This window comes from Terrapene carolina, unplaced genomic scaffold (assembly GCF_002925995.2).
Source record: "Terrapene carolina triunguis isolate 2854851 unplaced genomic scaffold, T_m_triunguis-2.0 Scaffold249, whole genome shotgun sequence".
NCBI classification, from domain to species: domain Eukaryota; kingdom Metazoa; phylum Chordata; order Testudines; family Emydidae; genus Terrapene; species Terrapene triunguis.
The window spans coordinates 278,741-296,508 of record NW_020664600.1 but is presented as its reverse complement, the minus strand read 5'-3'; the positions used below and the strand labels follow the sequence as shown (position 1 = coordinate 296,508).

General features: G+C 62.3%; 1 protein-coding gene across 1 annotated transcript in view; it reads left to right on the top strand.

Annotated features, from left to right (window-relative positions):
• Window positions 1-13,258: 13,258 nt before the first annotated feature.
• The window catches only part of NR1I3 (nuclear receptor subfamily 1 group I member 3), a 9,600-nt gene continuing 5,090 nt past the window's right edge, over window positions 13,259-17,768 (top strand). The window contains exons 1-2 of the mRNA XM_024204169.1: window positions 13,259-13,446; window positions 16,414-16,544. Coding sequence (XP_024059937.1) covers window positions 13,259-13,446; window positions 16,414-16,544 — 319 coding nt within the window. The remainder of the gene's footprint in view (window positions 13,447-16,413; window positions 16,545-17,768) is intronic.

Genomic DNA, 17,768 nt, shown 5'->3' with positions numbered 1-17,768 from the left:
AACAGCAGTGGTCAAGACAGCAAGTGGAGCCAGGGGGCGCACGGTACGGCAGGGTTCACCCATCAAGCTGTGGGGACCAGGCTCTGAGCAGCCCAAGGATCAGCAGGTTAGGGTTAGTCAGGGAAGCATCCCATCTGTGGGGGAGGGGGTGTCTGCCCTGTAGCAGGGAGTGGGAGGAGCTGGAATAGCTGGGGTCAGAGCTGGAGCAGGGCCAAACCCTATCTGTGGCCAGGAGACATGTCATGTGACTGGGGGCTCTGATGGGGGGGGGGGGAAGACGGAGACTCTGATTGGGAGACCTCCACAGGCAGTTGCTCCAAACCCAGCCCTCCAGTGCCCTCACCCCCCCCCCACACACACCCCCTTCCGTCACCACCACACACACCCTGTCAGGGGCTCTCCTTAGGAGACGCCAGCTCCTGCACCTGTTACCACTGCCCTCTCTTAGATGCTCAGCCCTGCTCCCCCAGGTCACCGGCTCCGCACTGCTAACAGCTGATGGGGATTCTCCTGCAGCTCAGGCTTCGGGGCCTGGGTTTTTGGAGCAGGGTGGTGGCGCTCCGGGCCCCTCTCACTGCACCACACAGCTCACAGGCAGGGCGCATATACAGGCAGCTGGGAAGTCCCTGTGGCCAACACATGAAAGAACCCCTGAGACACGAGGAAGGGAGTGAACTTGCTGCCCACCCACAGCACCTGCCATGCGGTGCGTGGCGGGGGAGTCCGAGAGCTTCTGGGGCAAAGCTTCAGCTTGCAGGGAGGCACCGTGCTCCAACCCCCAGCAGAGGAGGAGAAGCCCAGCAAGGGGGCTCACACAGCGCAAGGGACGGAGAACCCAGGTGTCCTGACAACAACCCTTGCTTGAGCCCCTCCCTGCTGCATGACAACACAGGGACAGGCCCCAGCGCCAGCCTGGAGGGATCCAGGCATTTTGGGACACCTCTGTTTGTTCCTAGCCAGTCGCCAGAGACAGGAGTGAGTGCTCCGTCCCCTGGGAGGCGCCGTTGTGCTGCTCCCTCCTCCGCAGCGACAGGCACCTGGGATTTGGTGAACACACAGCTGGGAAGCCGCCTGCCGCCGCTGGAGGGGCAGCTGCTAGTGGGGCTGGAGCAGTCAGCTGATGTAGGAGAGCCTGGCACATTGGGGTCGGGTAGTGCAGTGGGTCAGGCAGGCTTTGGCACCAGAGAATCAGCAAATCAGCCACCCTCTGCCCCACATGCTATGGGGCCCAGGGGGGTCCACATTGCAGCAACACTTCATTCCACCTCTGCATCACCCCACAGGCTCAAAGCTGCAACTTGACTTCAGCAGGACCCTACACAAGCTTCCTACAGGAGACCTTAATACCCTTGCCTGCAAGGAGCTTCTGGGGGCCCCATGCCAATGGGCAGAGCTGGGTCCGAAAGCCCAACCCTGGGGCTCGCACTCTGGGTGCATGTATCTGTCCAGTCATCCCTCTCCCCTCCTCTGAGGGTCTCTCTTTAGAGACACAGCATAGCCTGGAACTCTCGATTCGTGTTTTGTTGCGTGGATGGATGGATGGCAGGAGACAGATCACTTGATCATTACCTGTTAGGTTCACAGTATGGCCATTCGTACGTTCTTACGTCTCCACAGGGAGAAGCTCTGAGAACAAAGCCAGGAACAGACCCAGACCCGCTTCCATCCAGGGCCCCGGAGACTGTCACTGCAGGGTGCTCTTTGCCAGGCCCTCGGCCGTGCCTAGGTCATGACGGCTCCCAACACCGCTGGCACTAACTGGCTGCATTTGCTGCCCAGGGCTGTATGAGCCATGCAGACAGAAGCCGCCTCTGCCCCTAGGACAAGATGAGCTTACCTGCCCCCAGCATGGTCATCCCAGCCCCAGCACTCCTGGATCCTGAGCACTGCACACCTGCTCCCAGCCTGGCTGCTCTCGCCTCCCCAGAAGAGGGCATGGGGCTCCCTCCCAAGGTCCCTCCCTCTGTATCTTCCCATCGCGTGCACCTTTACCTGCCCCTCTCCTGGCACTGGGCGGAGGCCGGCCAGAGCTAGGCTGCCTCTGCAGTTACTGCCCTCAAGGGAGCCCTGCAGAGTGACGTCAGCCTCATGCTCCCCCTCCCACCCCCAACGAGTGTCAGCCCAGCAGTGCTCAGCTGCGGCTGGGAGAGCCCAGCTGGGGTGGCTCCAGGCTGGGGTACCAGGACATCCTCAGCAGCTCCGGGCTGGTGCTAAACTTCGACTTAAGCTGGAGCAGAGCTGCCCCAAGAGTGGCCGAGCCTAGGACCAGCAGGACTTTCACGCTGAGCACCAGAGCCAGGCACACAGAGCCCAGGGCTGGCTCCACCTGGACCAAGCACCCCGGTCGCCAGGATACCACTAATCACACTTGCAGCAGTGGGTGGGTGGGGGAGGGGTGTTACGGGCTGAGGGTGTAGCTGGGATGGGAGGTCACCTCCCCACTGCATCCTCACCACGTGCAGCAGTGCCTCATCAGGCACATGCAGTCGGGGCACAGCAGGCTTTGGGTGCTGGATTCCCCCGGCCCCCAGCCACCCACAGGGACTCATCCATCAGGGGACAGAGCCCGAGCAGTGAAGGGAGGGGCACCCCGGGGTCTCAGAAGGGCTGTGCTCTACCCAGCCCGTTTCTGAGTGCCCAGCATCCAGCCATATGCTTAGCAGCCTTTCCTCCGGGCTTCACTGTCACCCACATCCCACCAGGCAGGGGAGACCTGGGGCCAGCCACCCCCCAGTGCCCACCTCTATTCCCCCTGGGGCACACTCAGCCCCTGCAAGGGGGCACAGACACCAGCTGGGGAGGAGCCTGTCTCCAAGAGTGGGGCCAGAGCCATGGGGCTCACTGATGGTGATGCTAAGGGGACCGGGGCTGAGCCAGGTCGCCCCCAGTAGGGTGTGGGCAAGAGGGGGGGCGAGCCCCTTGGAGGCGGTTCCCACACCCCTCGGCCAGCCAGCGGGGAAAGTGTCACCAGCCCCCGACTCCAGCATCTCTGGAGCCAGCCCGCGGAGCTGAGCGCGGGTGCCCGTCGGGGGGCGGGGGTCCCCCGGCTCCCCCCAGCCGGGCTCCCCGCGGCCCCTCCGCCCATCGCCCGGCCCAGAACCTCACCTGGCTCATGGCGCTGCGCGGGGCGGGCCTGGCGGGGACGCTGCGCGGCGATCGCGGCTCCGCGGGTCTGGAGCCGGCTGCGCCCTCGCCGCCTTTATAGCATATGGCCGGACCCCGCGCGGAGCCCGACTGACAGCCCCGGGCAGCCAATGCGGGAGCGCAGCGCTCTGCTGCATTTCCAAACTAGGCTAAGGCGGGCCGAGAGTAAACAGGAGCGGGGAGGGAGGGGGGCTGCGCTGCGCTGCGCCCAGGCAGCGGGAGGGGGCGGCAGGGGGTCTGGGCTGTGTCCAGGCAGCTGGGGGGAGGCTGAGGACTGTGGGGGTGGGGGGCTGCGTCCAGGCAGCTGGGGGGAGGCTGAGGACTGAAGGGGCTGCGCTGCGCCCAGGCAGCTGGGGAGGGGAGGCAGGGGGTCTGGGCTGTGTCCAGGCAGCTGGGGGGAGGCTGAGGACTGTGGGGGTGGGGGGCTGCGCCCAGGCAGGTGGGGGAAGAGGAGAGGGAGGGGCTGCGCCCAGGCAGCTGGGTGGGGGGGCTGGGAACGGAGGGGGGCTGCGCAGGCAGGTGCCTCTCGGCGGGGTCAGCCCACCCCACTCCCCTCTCCATAGGCCGCCCGGGCCCCCGTTCTCAGGACCTGGCCGTGCCCTGTCCCCGCACGGGATCCCTTCCCCTGGGCACAGCCCTCGGGCTCCCGGGAGTGCAGGCTCCGGAGCGGCCCAGCTGGGGGTCTCCGGGAGCGGCTGGCGCCGTTACATAACCCTTGGGTACCAGCCCCTGGCTGGGGCGCCCCGCTGCCCCGGCCCGGCCCCGCAGGAGGCGGCTGAGCGGAGACGGAGATCCCCGCAGGGGCTTTTCCAGCCCGCGCAGGGTCCCTCTGCGCCTCCGCTTCCTTCCTGATTCTTGGCACCGCCCGGAACCCGCCGATCTCCCGTGTGTAGGCAGCCCTGAGGGCAGACACCCCCTAACCGCCCCCATCTAGCAACGGGGCGCCCCTCTAGCCCCCCGGGACTCCCGCAGCGCTGGGAAGAACCAACCCTCACACAGCCCCTGCGCTCCGGGCCGGGTTATCGGCCCCTGTGCCGCGCGGAAATGGAGCTGAGTAACTTGTTCAAGGTTAGGCAGCGAGTGAGAGCTGGGAATTGAACCCAGGAGTCCTGGTGCCCCCGCCCCCCGCACTCCCTTCTGTCACACTCCCTCCCAGAGCTGGGCATGGAACCCACGAGTCCCTTGCTCTAACCTGCCAAGGAGGATGCCAGGGGCTCTGTGGGCACCCACTGGGTAACACGTGGCTCCTGTTTGTCTTTCCAGTTGTTCCCTGGGACTCCCATGGGTGCTGGGACTGGAAATCACATGGCACCTCTGGGCTTCCCTAACACAGTGATGAAATCTAGTGAAATCCAGAGGCTCTGACCAGCCCATCTCACCAGCTTCAATGCCAGCTCTCAGGCAGTAGCCACTGATGCTGCCCTTCTGCACAGATCCCGCTCCGGATCAATGAACTCTGCACAGGTGCCAGCTAGAACCTCAGTTGCAACCGTGTGTCATCCTCAGGCACTTCTCGCCAACAGGAGCTCAGCCCTGGCACAGAATCCAGCACCCACCCACCCAGGGGCATACCTAATGCACCGGCTGAAAGTGTGAGAGCGTGGCGCCCCCTAGCGGCCAGTACCGATAACAACCTCCGCTAACAGGGTTACCCGTTTAGCTCAAACTACAGGGCCAGCGCTCTTGGGGCTTCAGGTTCAATCCCTGCTCCTGTCAGGCCCGGTTTCATATGTGCTCTGTGAGGTAATTAACCTCCTAGTTACTGAGCTCAAATGTAACACTACAGAAAACAAAGTGTGTCAACCTGGAGTACAGGACCCTTTACAGGGGCGCTCCAGAGAGTGGGGAGCAGAAATTAGAGCCCCATGCTGCACTGCCCCGGGCTGCAGTCCTGAGGTGGGAATCTCATTTCTGACAGCAGGGGCTGCCCTTCTGCAAGAGGGGGAAGCAATGGAGCCCTGGATCCTGCTGCTATGACATCCCCTGTCCCGAGACAGCCCTGCTTTGGATCCCCTGGGAGGGGGGTCGTCACCACGTGGATGGCGTGAACCCCACAAGGAGGAGCCAGGATGCTAAGAGAGGCTGGAGCCTGAGCTGAGCTCTGTAGGCTGAACTGAGTGGAGCTGCCCTCAGGGGGTTCCCAGTCTCCCCTGCTGCCCAGCAAACTTATTCCCATGGCCCCTGCGTGGGCTGTCCAGGGCTGAGCCTGGCAGTGCTGTCCTGGCTCCTGCTCCCAGGTAGCACTCGCTCACCCATATGGATGTGGCTAAGTGGTGTCTGGCTTCGGATGCTGCTTTTGCCTCATGTTTATTTTAAGGCAGAAGCTGCAGCTGATAAAGAATTCATGCAGCGGCACTGAGGTCAGGGAAGGTCCCGAGGTTCCCACTGACAGCAGCAGGCCACGGGGCTCCCTGCTAGTGCCAGTGCCACACACCCTGTCTTGCCCCTCTGCCATGTTCTAGCCTGGAGCTGCCAGGAAGAGGTGCTTGGCATGGTGGATGCCCAGCCTTGGCCCCGCCACTCCCGCTGGGGCACCGGGCTTGCCCATAGACAACAGGCTTTGTGCTGCTCCTCCCAGCCACTTGCCCTTCCCCTCCTCTCTGAGCTCACAGCGGTCACAGCTTCAGATCCCATGGTGTCCCATCCAGTCCCTCCACAGGCCTGGGGCCAGGCAGGATTGTCCCTAGAGTTCTGCCCCAGACAGCACTGGGTCTGCCAGCCCTTCCCTTGGGGAGCGCTAGGGGAATTTCCAGTCCTGCCCTGGGCAGGCCCCAATGCCCAGCCCAGCTCCGGCCCCTGCGCCCAGCCCAGCTCCTCCTACCTAGGGCAGGCCCTAGCACCCAGCCTGGCTCCCCCTACCCTGGGCAAGCCCTAATGCTCAACCCCAGCCTGGGCCTCGTGGGAGCTGACTCGCAGCACAGGCTCACCCCATGGTACACACAGCACAGTGATTTCAAACTGACCATCACATTCACACTTGGATCAACAATCAACACTGACTGTCCTCCTACAAAGTGATACACATGGGCTCACTCTGGGGCTGAAACACACTCACTGGGGCTCTCTCACACACACACTGGGGCTGACACACACACACACTGAGGCTGACACACTCACTGGGGCTGACACACTCAGGCTGACACACACATGCTCTGGGGCTCACACACACACACACACACACACACACTCTCACTAGGGCTGACACACTCAGGCTGACACACACATGCTCTGGGGCTCACACACACACACACTCACTAGGGCTGACACACACACACACAGAGGAAAAAACCAAGTCACTCTGAGGCCTCTCACAGGCAGCGCTGTCTGCCCTCCTGCAACTGCACACCCCATCCAGGTGAACCTGGGGACAGAGACGTTGGCCACCAAGACCAGCAGGGCCAAACCTCCCCATGAGCCAGCTCCCTGAGTCACTGAAAGTCCAGCCCTGCCCCACAGCTGGAGGGCTTTAGTCCTGCCCACTCTGCCAGCAGCTCCCCATTCCCTCTCTGGTCAGGCACTGCCTGAACACACACACACACACACACACGCACCTCTGTATTCATACGCACACTGCACTTGTACATACATTCATACCACACACACACTCCAACACACTCATTCATAGAACAATTACTTAGTGTCTCTGCTTATCAGCCCTTCGCACTCCTACGCAGCATCTCCCTCCCCTGAGGGTCTCAGAGCACTGGGCATGCAAATGCTAACGAACTGTGTGCCTCATCCTCTTGTCTCAATGTGGGACCCCTCTGTGCCTCAGTTTCCCCTCTGTGGTGGGGATAATGCCCAGAGGGCTGGGAAGGTAAATCCATTCATGTCTGCAGAGGCACTGAGCTCCCCAGATGGAGATGCCAGTGTCCCATGCCTGCTGGGTGAGGGGTCTCCGTGGCTTTGGGCTGGCTCTGACAGATGCCCCTGCGTCTGCACGCAGTGCCCCACCACCGCTGCCCAGGCAGGTAGCGCCCACCATGTGCCCGGCCTTAGCCATTCCGGGGGGGCTGGCTGCCCCAGTGGCTCCTTCGCTGCTGCAGCAATCCAGGCTTCGTGGCCTTTCCCCAGCAAAAGCGGAGTCCCAGGGGCCCGTGAGGCAGGGGAGGGGGCAGGACAGAATGGGACTGTCATGGGAAAATAAACACATCCTGTTCCAAACTGTGATCCTGGCCTGAGCCATTGCGTGGAGGACAGGGGGAGCCAGGCAGAGTGGAACGGCCCTGAGCGGCTCAGTGCAGATTAATGAAGCTTTTCAAAGTTTCATTAGCAGGAAATCGGTCTTGATCGCCCAGGGATTGGAGCATTAATCAGGGCAGCCAGAGTTTGCTCTGCGCAGTTCTCTCCAGTGCCGGCAGAGCACTGGGTGGGAGCTGGAGCCAGGCCCTTCTCGGGGATGCTTATCTCCTGATGCAGATTGCAGCTGGAACATGGCTTGTGGGGGCATCTACACCTCCAGGATGGGGCAGCCCCCCCCCCTCCACCTACTGTTCCTCCAGCCTGGCCCAGCCCTGCCTGGGGAGGGGGAGCTCAGTCCATGTGGTGGTGCATCGCTGGTGCAAGCACCAGGAGCCAGACTGGCCGCCCCCAGATCATTCCGTACAGGCTCCCAATGAGCCCTGGCCGGGTGCTTTCATCACAACTGCCCCGGGCTGGATTCAAACAGGGAAACAAGAAGGGAAGGGCTCCGTACCCAAAAGGATTGTCAGGAGATCCCAGCAGACACCTAGTGTGCTGAGCGCCTTTGGAAATCTGCCCCCACCCCCCTTCCCAGGTCTAGATGACAACGGAGTGGCTGGGTGGGTGCTTGTGAGACAGACAGACCACTGCCCCCTAGTGGATGGAGTTGGAACTGCCCCCACCTGGTATCATGGCCCACACACTGATTCTCCATAGCCCAAGCCAGGGGCTTTGCTTGGGGAGCAGGAGTGTCAGTGCTCCAGCCCTGCTGCAGCTGCGACGTTCCCCTTGCCCTGCTGTGCCACACGGGGACAGCCCTGGGGGCCACAGATTGGTTCCAGTCTCTCTGTGTTCCTGCGTGGCCAGTACCTAAGCACCGTGGCCCATTCCCACCCCCTGAGCCTGCATCCCTTGGTGTGGGGGAAGGTGTGTACCTGAGATTCCCCAGAGCATGGAGTTCACACTGTGGGCCCAGAGAGCAGGGCTCCAGCTCAGAAATCTCTGGGGAGCCCGGCTTCCTGGGGGAACATCAGTGCCCAGCCTTAGCCTGGCTCCCCCTGCCCTGCGCAGGCCCCGGTGCCCAATCCCAGCCTGGCTGCCCTCCCCTGGGCAAGTCCCAGTGCCCGGCCCAGCCTGGGCTGGGGGAACTGAACCAGTCTGCCCTCATTCCTGAGCTGCGGAGGAAGTTCCCGGAGTTTCACACTCTATGAGCCAAGAGCAACGGAAGGGCAGTGCCAGTGGGTGCTGGGCTCTGCCAGGTGCAGGAGGCTGTGATGGGGGCACTGAAAGCCCATGAGTGGAGACAGCCAAACACCCCCCTCTCAGACTGCCAGGCTTGGCCTGGCACTGCCCCCAGTCCAGCTTCCCACAAGGGTCTGTGACTGGGGAGTGCCCAGGGGACAAGCAGGGCTGACTTCTCAGCCCTAGGACATTAAGGTAATGGGTGTCGGGCAGGCCTGTCCAACCCTCAGGCTGGGCTGAGTGTGAACGTGAGGCTGCGAGCCCCAGAGTGTGTGTGTGTGTGTTTCACCCCCAGAGAGTGTGTGAGCCCCTGTGTGTGTGTCAGCCCCAGTATGTTACCTCTCAGGGGCCACCCAGGACACACTGTCCCCATGTGCCCAAGGTCATCTCCCTGGCTGCTCCCACCCCCCTCACCCTCCAGCTGCTCCCCCCTCCCTTTACCCCCCCCAGCTACTCCCCCCACCCGTCCCTACTGCTCCTGGCCTCCACTCCTTGAAGTTCAAAGTTCAAATTCCACCCAGGCTGTGAAATAAATCAATCTGAATCTGTCTGTGCGGACGCCGCTGGGGAGGGAGCAGAGTCCCGGCCTGCGGGGAGCCTGGGAGCCAGCCCCCCACCTGCTCCCAGCCACACACCCCCAACCCACACCATCGGTGAGCGGGCACACGGGATGGGTGGGAAGGAAGGGGAGGGCGGGCAGCTAGGCTGAGGGGCTGGGGGGGGCACAGGGTCTCCGCCTGTGTTTCCATGCATCAAGAAGGGACAGAGACAGGGAGCTGGAGTTAATGCCCCTCTTGATTCAGGGCCAGCCAGGCGAGGTCCCCGGGTCTTCACACCAATGGGGGCCCCCTGCCTGGGCTCAGTTCTGCTCAGGAGAGTGAGAGGGACTGGGGCCAACGTGAGTGAACAGCTGGGGAGACTGATAAGGCAGGTCTCTGGCAGGGAGAGGGGGCTTTGAACAAGTGATTACAGGGGAATCATGAGAGCTCCGCAGCTGCCCCTGCCCCCCTGTGACCGGGGGAGCCACCCAGCCCCAGCCTCAGCCCTTCAGCCTCCTCCCTGCCCCCTTCGTCCCCCTCTGGGTGCCGATCTCTGCCTGGTGCCCCCAGCCCTGCACAGCTGCCCATTTCTAATGAACTTTGCCTTCTCCAGGCTGGCTAATCTCCCCCCACGCTGGGTTAAGGCCCCGGACTGACCCTGTCGGGGAGGGGACCATGGGGACAGCTCCTCACAGCCAGGCAGGTCACCTTGGCTCCCAGAGCAGCCTGCTTCACCTTGACGAGGGGGCAGGCAGGGGGACCAAGCGCAACAGGCACTGGGGTGACACCCTCACGCAGGGCCCCCAGAGGTTGGGCTCCTCCTGACTCCAGCAGGGCAGGGCAGGTCCAGCCCGAGACACATCATTGCACACACACTGCAGTGATGCTTGGCTTGGGCTAGGAGGGAACTTGAACCCAAGTCAGCCAGATCCCAGGCAGGTGCTCTACCCACTGGGCTAGTATGAACAAAACAGCTGCTGCTGCTGCCTGTGGAGCGAGGCACCTGCCTCTCTCAGTCTCACCAGACAGGCCCGAGGCGCCAGAAGCCATATGAGGGGCTCCCGGGTGACTCGCTAGCAGAGCTGGGCACCTCCTTGCAGCCAGCGCTTAGGGGCCTCGCTTGGTGAGGGGGTGGGGCTTAGCTCACACCCCTCCGGTCGGCATCTCCCATTGGCTGGCTTAGGTGGTTCCCCGCCCCCTTGGAGTGTGGGTCGTAGCAGTGTCAGGCGCCTCTCCCCCCATTCAGTGTATGGGAGTCCAGGCCCCTAGTTCGGGCTGTGTGGGTCGCAGTGTCAGGCGCCCCTCCCCCCATTCAGTGTATGGGAGCCCAGGCCCCTAGTTCGGGCTGTGTGGGTCGCAGTGTCAGGCGCCCCTCCCCACATTCAGTGTATGGGAGCCCAGGCCCCTAGTTCGGGCTGTGTGGGTCGCAGTGTCAGGCGCCCCTCCCCCCATTCAGTGTATGGGAGCCCAGGCCCCTGGCTGTGTGGGTCGCAGGGTGTTCCTGTGATTTGCTCGGTGCTTAAAAGTTAGTGCTGCCCCAGGCTCAGCATCACAGCATCTCAGCCCCTCTTGGGGCTTCCTGCCCATCTGTAAAGTGAGGAGCAAACATCCCTACTCCCCAGGGGCTGAGAGGAGACAACCCATGAACCATTGTGATGGGGCTTGGATATAGCAGGGAGCAAGACCAGCTATGTACTGAGAGAGCTAGGTCACTAGGTAGATAGAGGGATAGATGGGGGTGTATGGGGATAGATAGAGGGATCTATGAGGATAGAAGGGTGTGGGGGGGATAGATGGGTATGTATGGGGACAGAAGGGGGTGTATCGGGATAGATGGGGCTGTATGGGGATACATAGAGGGGTGTACGGGGATAATAGAAGGGTGTACGGGGATAGATCAGGGGTGGGCAAACTTTTTGGCCCGAGGGCCACATCAGGGTTGCAAAACTGTATGCAGGGCCGGGTAGGGAAGGCTGTGCCTCCCAAACAGCCTGGCCCCCGCCACCTATCCGACCCCTCCCACTTCCCGCCCCCTGACTGCCCCCCTCAGAACCCCCCAACCCCCCCTGCTCCTTGTCCCCTGACCGCCCCCTCCTGGGACCCCTCGCCCCTCATCCAACCCCCCCAGGACCCTACCCCCATCTAACCCCCCCTGCTCCCTGACTGCCCCGACCGCTATCCACACCCCCGCCCCCTGACAGGCCCCCCAGGACTCCCACGCTTATCCAACCCCCCCGTTCCCATTCCCCAATCACCCCCCACCCAAACCTCCGCCCCATCCAACCACCTCCTGCTCCCTGTCCCCTGACTGCCCCCCGGGACCCCCTGCCCCTTAATTCAACCCCCCGGCCCCCACCCCTTTACCATGCCGCTCAAAGCAGCATGTCTGGCAGCCACGCCGCCTGGCCAGAGCCAGGCATGCTGCCCTGCAGGAGCGCGCAGCCCCGCTGCCCAGAGTGCTGCCCGCGCGGCAGCGTGGCTGTGGGCGAGGGGGGACAGCGGGGGAGGGGCCGGGGGCTAGCCTCCCCGGCCGGGAGCTCAAGGGCTGGACAGGATGGTCCAGTAGGCCGGATGTGGCCCACAGGCCATAGTTTGCCCACCTCTGGGATAGCTGGTGGGGGGGTGTGTATATGGGGATAGAAGGGGGATGTATGGGGGAGATGAGGATAGATGGGGGTGTATGGGAGAGATAGAGGGGTGTATGGAGATAGATGGGGCTATGGGGATAGATGGGGGTGTATGGGGGTAGTTGGGGGTGTGTGGGGATAGAGAGATGGGTGTATGGGAATAGATGGGGGTGTCTGGGGATAGCCAGAAGACTGTATGGGGATAGCGAGATGGGTGTATGGGGATAGCCAGAGGGGTGTATGGGGATAGAAGGGGGTGTGTGGGGATAGCTAGAGGGGTGTATGGGGATAGAAGAGGGTATATGGTGATATATGGGGGTGTCTGGGGATAGATGGTGGGTATGAGGCTAGCCAGAGGGGTGTATGGGGATAGAAAAGGGTGTATGGGGATCGATGGGGGGTATGGGGATAGAGAGATGGGTGTATGGGGGATAGATGGGGGGTATGGGCATAGCCAGAGGCATGTATGTGGGTAGATGGGGGTGTCTGGGGACAGCCAGAGGGGTGTATGGGCATAGCCAGAGGGGTGTATGGGGGTAGATGGGGGTGTATGGGGATAGCCAGAGGGGTGTATGGGGATAGCCAGAGGGGTGTATGGGGGTAGTTGGGGGATAAAAGATGGATTCCCTGCAGAGCATGCTCAGCTGTGGGAGGGGGAGCTGGCCACTAGCCAGGCTCCTGCGTTGGCAGCAACACACAGTGCACAGTGCACTGGGGCTGCACTGCAGAGGTGGGGGCCGGTGGAGCTGCCGGAGGGTAACTGGGGGCAGAGAAATGCTGTAGCTGAGAGTGCTGCGCCCTGCTGGCAGGTCCTGCCTGTTCCGTAGCTCCCGTGGCGGGAGATGGCCCTCGAGAGGCCGGGTTCACTTGGTAGAAGATCCCCTATGGGTAGGTGACAGGCGGTGGGGCCATCTGACCACTGCCATCTGCTGCCTCCGCTGGCGTTGGCACAGTTCTGGTGACTCCCGGCCCAGTGGCGCAGAGAAAAGCTCCCCTTAGCGTGCTGTGGGGTGTGGGGGATGGGCTCCCTGGCCCAGCGGGTGGGGGATGGGCTGCCTGGCCCAGCTCCCAGGGACCCTGGCGAAGGCTGGACACAGTCCTAGCAGAACTTGATACGGGGTCTCCCCAAACCCACTCGTCCAGGATTTGAAAGAAACTACATCTGTGTGTGTGTGTCTGCATGAATCAGGGGTTATCCTACCACCCATTATCGCAGTACAACTGACAGCAACAGCTAATTTGTCGTGTGACTGCACAATGCCTGCAGGAGCATAAACAACGGGCTCCAGTGGGATCTGCGGGGGGCTGTCCCTGGGGAAGGGATGGTGGAGGAGGAATGGGGCCCCACGGATGGGGAGCCGTCTCCTGGGGGAGGGCCAGGAGACCAGGCTGGACTGGCCCCTATGGAAGGACCACATGGCATGGTCTGACCTGGGCGGTCCCTGTGCTGGAGCCTAGGCCTGTCGCTGACTCTTCTCTCCCCACAGCAGCTTGCCTGTGGGTGCCTGGGGGCCAGGAGCTGCCATGCTCAGCCCCTCTGATAGGGAGAGCAGCAGCAGCAGCAGCAGCCCCAGCGTGCTGAGCCTTGGGGCAGGAAGCAGGGAAGACGGGGAGCCAGAGGGAGAGGAGAAAATCTGCACCGTGTGCGGCGACCGAGCCACCGGCTACCACTTCCATGTCATGACCTGCGAGGGCTGCAAGGGCTTCTTCAGGTGAGAGCCCCCCCTGGCGCCATCGTCCTGCCAACCTCCAACCCCCTATCCTGGGCCTTTCCACCCCACGGGGCCGGCAAGGGTAAACGCTGCCTCCTATTGGTGCTGCGCAGGCAGGGCACTGCCCTGGGTCACACCCAACACCCCTCAGAACAGGGAGGGTTAGGGTGCAGTGGTGTGTATACATGTGTGCATAGGGTATGTGTAGTGCGTAACGGTGTTCTTATGTGCTTGTGTGTGGGGAGGTATGCAATGAGATCAGATGTGTGTATGTGGAGGGGTTTGACCGATAGTGCAACCGCATGCAGCATCTCAGGGGCCCGTGCTGTATCCAGTTTATGAATGGTTGCTGTAGCTTTGTGCCCAGGGATTGGAGCAGCTCCATGGGGGAAGGTTACCCAGAAACTAAAAACAGCGGTGGGGGGAGGTGATTCCTACAGCCCCGGCGACTGTAAACAGCTCTGGAGAGGTACCACCCTGGAGTGGTTTGCAGAGACTGGTTTAGGCCAGGGCAGTCACAGAGGACAAAGGAAGAGGGTGCGTTGTAAAGGCTGATTCGGGTCTGAACCTTGCTGAAAGGTTGGAAAGGCGGCCGGGCCAAGCCTGGCTGGTTAGTGCATGTGCAAAGCTCTTTCTCACCGTTACCCTTCCTCTGGGAGGCTTTTGTCCTTCAGATACATGAGCTCTGCTGGGGAAGGGCTGGGGGGTCACTGGTAACATTGTCTTTGGAGAGAAAGCATGATACAGGTGCTGGCCTTGCTGGGGATGTCACAGTGTAAGGCAGGGGGCTGTGCAGCTCAGGAAGGAGTGAGACGGGTCTCGGCCCACGTGAGGTGATGGCCGGGAGCTGGAAGCCTCAAGAAGGTGCCCTCGAGGGGCCACAGAGGGAGAATACAGGTGCAGTTACCCTCAACTGTGACGGTGTGTAGTGTACAAGGTGTATGTGTAAACTGGTGTGTCTATAAGGGATGTGTGAGTAGGTTGTGGATGTGTATTGGGGGGGGTGTTGATGTGCATATTCGGGGTGTGCATTGGGATGTCTATGTGGGTGTGTATAGGGTGTGTCTGTGCGGGGGGGTATATGAAGGGAGTGTGCATTGGGATGTGGGGGTGTCCGCATATTGGGGTGTGCAGGAGTGTGTTATGCACTGGCGTGTGTATATCGGGAGTGCACATTGGGATGTATATGTGGGTGTGTACACAGGTATGCATATGCATTGGGGTGGGCATCTGTGCATAGCATGTCTGTGCGTTGGGATGTGTGTGGGGGGAGGGTGCGGTGTGTGTGTTTGTGTGCACACAGGCAATGCCCTGGCTCAGTGGCTGTTGTGTCCGGCCCTCATGGCAGCTGCCCTGTGGCTGTACCGTCCTGTGTCTCAGAGCCGCCATGTGCTCGTCTCCAGGAGCGTTTGCTGCTGCTGACCCCAGGTTTATCTCAGCTGATGCCCAGGCGAGTACAGCCATGGCAGTGACGCAGGGTGTGGCTGGGACGCTCTGCCGGGCGCGACTCCCATCCCAGAGTTTTGGACATGACCGTCCAGGCTTGCCCCTCCCTGCAGGGCTCAGCTCAGCTTGGATCCCAGGCCCTTGTCTACTTGCCCAGCCCCCCAGATTCACCCAGGCCAGCTCTGGCTCCAGCCAGGCTGCGTTTCCGCAGCACTCAGCAGGGTCTCTGCTCTAGGCCACTGTGCAGATTCCGGTCATGTAATGGGATGTGCTGACTGAACTGGGCCTCACCTGCTGCCTCCTGCGGCTGCCAGCCTGAGACATGTGCCAGGCCTGATGGGCAGCAGCATCCCTGCATGGCTAACCAGGGTAACTACCCGCTGCACAGTACTGCTGGGAGCTGACACCCATACAGCACTCCCTCCTGTGCCTCCACCCTGCTCCCTGCAGCACAGTGCCCCCTAGTGCCAGCCTGGGGCACTGGGGTCATCACTGGCTGTGCAGGGCAAGCTCCCCTTCTGCTCTCTGCAGCACCGTGCCCCCAGTGCCATGCTGAGCCACTTGCACCACTTCCTGCTGCATGCTGCACGTTCCTTTGGGGTCTCCCATCCCCCTGCCCCAGAGTGACTCTGTTTCATTGTGAGGCTTATTGTCAGAGAAAGGTGTTGGGATTTCAGGGCTTTGGGGCAGCTTTAATGCTTGTGGCTTCTCCTCCATGCAGGGAAGAAACAGTTCTAGACACCCTGGTTCAGCCCGTTGGGCTTGTCCCGGGCATTGCAACTGACCGGGACAACCAATGCCTGAGATGACTACTGGGGGCAGGGCCCAAAGCCTCTTCACCATGGCTTCTTGCAGCACCATTTACCACTGTGTGTGTGTGTGTGTGTGTGCATAGCCATCTGTCTGTTTGTGTATGCTGGAATAACCATCTGTGTGTGTGACAGCAAGCATAGGAGGTGTGGGCCTACCCATCTGCATAGGGGGCAGATCTCGGGGGGGCAGAGAGCTGGCACAGCCCAACGTGTTGGCATGTTATATGTCTGTGTTGCTCAGTGCCTGGGCCAGCACTCCCCACCCAGGCACACAGACATGGCGGCCCTGCGCCAGGGGAAGCGTAGCTGGGACGGTTTGGTGGAGAGGAAGCCAGGAACCGGCTCCCCCAGCTCTATCCCACAATGCAGTGCCTTGCAGCTGGAAATGACCCAGAAGCCCCTGCTTCTAGCAAGGGTGCTGGGCATTGGGTCGGGCGTCCCCGTTCCTGGATGGGAGGGGAGCAGGAGCAGCGGGCTGGGCTGTGCCTGGGAGGGATGCAGTGCTGCATGGAGCAGGCTGGGGATGAAGCCGGCAGAAGGCTGGGAGGGGATGGCGGGTCGCTGAGGAGTGCCGGGGCCGCCTGCCGCCTGCGGTGCCAGGTCCAACGGGTTGCTCGCTTGGGGCTCTCACTGTGGGGGGGGCTCTCTGACCCTTTCCCAAGGCAGGGGGAGTGTCTCCTGCTCCCCAAGCCCTGTCCCTCTTTTGCAGGCGGTCGATCAGCAAGGACGTGTGCTTCACCTGCCCCTTCACCCGCAACTGCACCATCACCAAAGCCAAGCGCCGGCAGTGCCAAGCCTGCCGCCTCCAGAAGTGCCTGGCCGTGGGCATGAGGAAGGACAGTAAGTCAGGGCTCGGCTCCCCGCCCTCCTGCAGCTGGTGTCTGGCCCAGGGGAGGTTGGCAGGGGAAGTGCAAGGTCTGCTCTCCCCAGGAGAGTATCTGTGCTGCAGCCTTGTCAGCCTGGGGGTGCTCCCCACTGGGCTCAGGCACCTTCCGTTGATGAACTCCCCGGCAGGGGGGATACCAGGCTAGAGGGGTGCAGGGCTGGTGCTGTGCGGGGATCCCAGCTAGCAGGGCGCTGGGCTGGGCTGGAGCCATGTGGGGGTTTGGCTGGCAGGGCGCTGGGCTGGGCTGGTGCCATGCAGGGGGTCCCAGTGAGCAGGGTGCTGTGCTGGGCTGTGTGTGTGGGGGGGGTCCTGGCTAGCAGGGCACTGGGCTGGGCTGGACTGTAGGGGGGTTCCCATCTAGCAGGGGGCTGGGCTGGGCTGGTGCCGTGCGGGGGTCCCGGCTGGCAGGGCGCTGGCCTGGCCTGGTGCCGTGCAGGGGGTCCCAGCTGGCAGGGCGCTGGACTGGGCTGGTGCCGTGCAGGGGGTCCCAGCTGGCAGGGCACTGGCCTGGCCTGGTGCCGTGCGAGGTGTTACAGGTCACTGTTGCCTAGTACTCGCCCCTTGTTGCCCCCCAGCAGCACCCCTGCTGGTGACAGCAGAGCCACCCAGCCACTCTCTGCTGCATCTGCTCTGTCCCCATCCCCACCCAGCACCTGGCAGGGAGGGAGAAGAGGATCAAGCCATCAGCAATGTGAGGGCACGCAGGGGCCTTGGAGAGGTTTAGGTTGGATATTAGGAAAAACTTTTTCACTAGGAGGGTGGTGAAGCACTGGAATGGGTTACCTAGGGAGGTGGTGGAATCTCCTTCCTTGTAGGTTTTTAAGGTCAGGCTTGACAAAGCCCTGGCTGGGATGATTTAGTTGGGGATTGGTCCTGCTTTGAGCAGGGGGTTGGACTAGATGACCTCCTGAGGTCCCTTCCAACCCTGATATTCTATGATTCTATGAGTGTCACCCAGAGGAGTAACCCCTGTGTCGCTGGGTGCTAGGCAGATAACCCGCTGGGGGGACTGGGCAGATAGCTTGTTGGGGGGCTGCGTGGATAGCTCGCAGGGGGGGGCGGGGGGCTGGGGGGGGCTCGCGGGGGGGGGCTGGCGGCTGTGTGGATAGCTCGCTGCGGGGACTGGGCGGATAGCTCGCAGGGAGGGCTGGGGGCTGCATGGATAGCTCGCTGGGGGG